Here is a 3,801-nt window from a genome sequence, read left to right as displayed (position 1 = left end):
GAAGGACAAAGTCTCCAATGATCAGCGAACAGATAAGGTCTGTGAGACTACACAGACCAGCATAATAGATTTTGGTAAGAAAGTGTGAATGGATTGTATTTATAAAGCACTTTCATCCAAAAAATAGGTTGTATTTTAGTGTAAGTAAGTAAGCTTACAATATGCGAACAACTTGTCTGTCCTCAGCGTACAAAGTGAGAGTGGAAAGTTTTGAAGAAGATTTGTCCACTGACATTTACAAAGTGAAGGTACTGGAAGTCATCAAAGAAGGTAGGTATTTATCTTTCGACTGCCTGAAATGCACAAGACACTGATGTTTAGCCAAGGTCCCTTAAAGGTACTAGGGCCATAACAATTAGTTTTTCTCCATGTGAAATGGAACCAGGGTAGCCATTTTTCCGTTTTCAGTTTTTATGCTAAGATATGTTGCGTGTAAGCCACGCAGTCATAAGAGTGGTATTATTAGAGGTATCTCTGCAAGATGGCAAATAAGTATTTCCAACTATTTATTTAAGCATGATTTGGAATCACTGGGAATATGAGAATACAACACAATTGTTTTGTACTGCACCTTTAGCTATGCATTTAATCCTTTTCTCTATTTTCCTATACTTGAATTACAGGAACTCTTGATGTGGGTCCTCTGAATAAACAGCGCACATTCCTCAGTTATCCCCACTGCAGGGAGTCTTTAGATCTGGAGACGGGTAAAACCTACCTCATCATGGGCACATCCAAAGATATTCACAGAGATGACCGACAATCGTAAGTTTGTTCTTTGTGTGATCGTGTGTGGAGTTTGCATTTCAACATTTTAACTGTTTTTTATTAGTAAATCGAAGACTTTCTTGTAATCTATCTTAATTGTTACTCTCACTATTGATAGTGATTGTGGGAAGGGCTAAAGAGGCTTTTAATGTTGTGTGACAGTGTTACAGATGTGTATTTTTCACTGTGCTTCCCTCAGGTATCAGTATGTATTTGGAGAGAGAACCTGGGTCGAGTACTGGCCCACAGAAGCAGAGTGTCAAACAGAGGAACACAGAATGACCTGTTTGGGCATGGAGGAGATGATTTCTCAGTACCAACTCTTTGGGTGTCCGCAATAGTGAAACTCAAGAAAAGAAAATGTTCATTTTCAATAGTTTTTTTTTTATTTTGCATCATTCCTATTATGTAAAACATTCCCTGCTATGGGATATGATTGCTTACATTGTTGCATTGTATTGATTTAAATGTAATAGTCTTAAATTTAATTGTCTTTGTTTGAAAAATAGACATTTATAATTGTTATTTTGGTTGTGATTCTGAATATATACGCTCATGTAGATCAATTAACGATACCTGCAGAAGTAATAAAGCTGACATTTTACGCTATTATAAAACCAATGTCAAAATGAAAGTAAGCGCCTGGTTAGCTCACCTGGAAGACATGTGTCAGACATATTCACATTCATTTCTCAGGTAGAAGTATAGATACGAGGGTTAAAGACTTCTGTAGAAGTTGAAGTATCAACTCAAGCTTTGCTTTTTCAAATTAGACCGCGCGTTTTGTAAACAATTTGCTTGTGGTACTTGGGTGCGCAGAGCTTGCAGTGCATTAAAAAAAAATTGGTTTTGCATCCAACTATTTTGAAAAATTCTTCCAGGTATGGCCAGGGATGTAGAAGGGATGGCTGGTCTTCCTGGCTACCAACCTCCTCGCGGGTGCTTGTTGGGGACATTTCGCTCAAGTTCTCTTGAGTCTCATCTTAGGCTACATCCGTCTACTATTTCCTTACTGGAGTGTGACATGATTTGTGTGATGTGCAAGTGCGATGGCTGGAAATTCACTCGCTTGAGATGGCGCAATTTATCTGAAAAGGTTTTTTGTTTTTTTTGGTTAGCCGGAATGAAAACAAGCCAAACTGAAATAGGAACAATGAGGCATTTTTAAAATGTAAGGAGTAGATAGTACAGATAATTGCATTACAATTTAAGGAATAAAGTAAAAAGTCTGCTGTAAAATAATTACTCCAGTAAGTATTTGTACTTCGTTACTTGACTTGAGGTTTACTCCTGGGTGCAGCGGGTCGACTCCAACTTATGGCCCTTTGCTGCTGTCCTACAGAAATAAATGGCCAAGAAATTAAATCTTTAAAAATAAAATAAAACTGTGTAAGTTAATTGCTGTTTTTTTATAAGCTGGTTTAGCAAGGAAATCACTTTTAAAAAAGCATCATGATGCAGCGGGTGCAAGTAGCCCTATCACACAATTTTTATTAATTAATTCATCACCGTATCCTTGTCCAACAATGTCCAAATCCCTGTTGAGATCAAATTCATATATTGAAAATAATTAATAAACAGACTTAGTCCATGCGGATACACAACAAATTACTGAAAGACAGTATACCCACACTTACATGGAATGCCATTTAATCCAATAATAAATTGATAAATACATACATACACAAAAATGCCTATCAAATACATCTTAAAATAAATATATGATGCAATACATATTTAAATGAGTCAATATTGTTCAATAAATTCATCCTGAGACTTGCCCACCTAGCTCGAGCCCCTATATCTCTTTCTGAACTCTTTTCAACCTATCAGTTTACAGTTTTTGTAGGATTTTATTAGGAAAATTAAGCTATTGTTTACTCTTGATGTGCCATCTTCTCTATTTTTTTAAGTATTACCTATTATTGGCCCTACTTTTTCAGCTATTGGTAGACAAAAATTTGATATTGATAGACAAAAATTATCCTGGCAACGCAATGTGAAAAAAACGAGCTCTGTGGATCTCCCAATACTCCCTATGAACAATAAATATAGCAAGAAGAAACAATGTATGGGCATTTAACTAGTGTTTTAAACAATCTAAGCCTGTCCTTTAAACAGATGAGACATAACAGTTGTGAGGAGAACTAAAGGTGCATAAGGAGGGACGTGAGTGAATAAAAAGAGAGTGTTGCAGAGCAACAGTCTACATTGACAGCAGATATGGGCTCAGGTTGGGTGAAGTGTCTGACCCAGCTGTGGCTGCTGGCCTTTCTGGCCTTTTCTTCTCTGGCTTTTCTAGCTGATGGATCTCCATTGTAAGTAGACCTGCCTTATCTTATCACAACCTTTTTAATATTAATGTTTTAAATCTTTGACTAATCTGATATTGTGATAATGCCCAAAGAACTGTTGCCTTATACCATCAGATGTTGTCAAATGTACCTAACCTAAGGTACACATCATAAAATGTAATTTCTCAAACACATTTACACCACAGGAGGCCAATCTTAGTTTTTGGATGTGAAATGTACCGGTTTAAGCAACGAGAAAGGGAAATGTAATTTTGGTGGCACGCCTTCCAAAAAGCAATATTACAAAATTTGACTTCAGACATTCATCTACTGTTTTAATCATATGTTACACTACTTTGTGAACCTCAGACTTTGGTCAGCTCATTTCAAGAAACAAAACAATTTGTCAACACATCATTAGTTATGGTGTGTTTTCTGAAGAAATTTGAGGAATTTCAAAGAGTCAACTTCAACTTTTAAGCTTTAGCACCAAATCATCTCTTTACACATTGCTATAGAAAAAAATTGAGTGTCACTAAATGGAAAGCTGACTCTGTTCTGAACATTTTAATGTGAAAAACATGGTGATCCGTTATTTGCAAATACCCTAAAAATGTGAATTTAAGTAGATGTGTAAAATGCACTTCGACCTCAGAGGGTTAACTTATTGACTCATTAGATTTAAAACATGGCTTTAGTCTTTTACATCTCAAACAAAATCATAATAGAAATAGATATG

The 3,801-nt window shown here is 35.9% G+C and overlaps 2 protein-coding genes across 9 annotated transcripts in view; both read left to right on the top strand.

Annotated features, from left to right (window-relative positions):
• The window catches only part of LOC116700287 (complement C3), a 6,190-nt gene extending 4,793 nt beyond the window's left edge, over positions 1-1,397 (top strand). The window contains exons 2-4 of the mRNA XM_032533345.1: positions 146-270; positions 624-765; positions 968-1,397. Coding sequence (XP_032389236.1) covers positions 162-270; positions 624-765; positions 968-1,109 — 393 coding nt within the window. The 5' untranslated portion in view covers positions 146-161 and the 3' untranslated portion in view covers positions 1,110-1,397. The remainder of the gene's footprint in view (positions 1-145; positions 271-623; positions 766-967) is intronic.
• Positions 1-3,801, top strand: part of LOC116700184 (complement C3) — a 134,518-nt gene that overhangs the window by 109,422 nt on the left and 21,295 nt on the right. Inside the window, exon 1 of one of the 8 annotated variants that reach the window (XM_032533136.1) lies at positions 2,863-3,086. The exons of 6 other annotated variants lie outside the window; for them this stretch is intronic. In XM_032533136.1, coding sequence (XP_032389027.1) covers positions 2,992-3,086 — 95 coding nt within the window. In that variant the 5' untranslated portion in view covers positions 2,863-2,991. Of the gene's footprint in view, positions 1-2,862; positions 3,087-3,801 lie in introns of those variants that run through there. One more of the 8 variants, XM_032533165.1, reaches the window with a different exon arrangement.

The sequence above is a fragment of the Etheostoma spectabile genome, chromosome 2 (genome assembly GCF_008692095.1).
Source record: "Etheostoma spectabile isolate EspeVRDwgs_2016 chromosome 2, UIUC_Espe_1.0, whole genome shotgun sequence".
In the NCBI taxonomy this organism is placed as follows: domain Eukaryota; kingdom Metazoa; phylum Chordata; class Actinopteri; order Perciformes; family Percidae; genus Etheostoma; species Etheostoma spectabile.
Note: the sequence above shows the minus strand (reverse complement) of the source record. Positions and strands in the feature narration are given on the sequence as shown.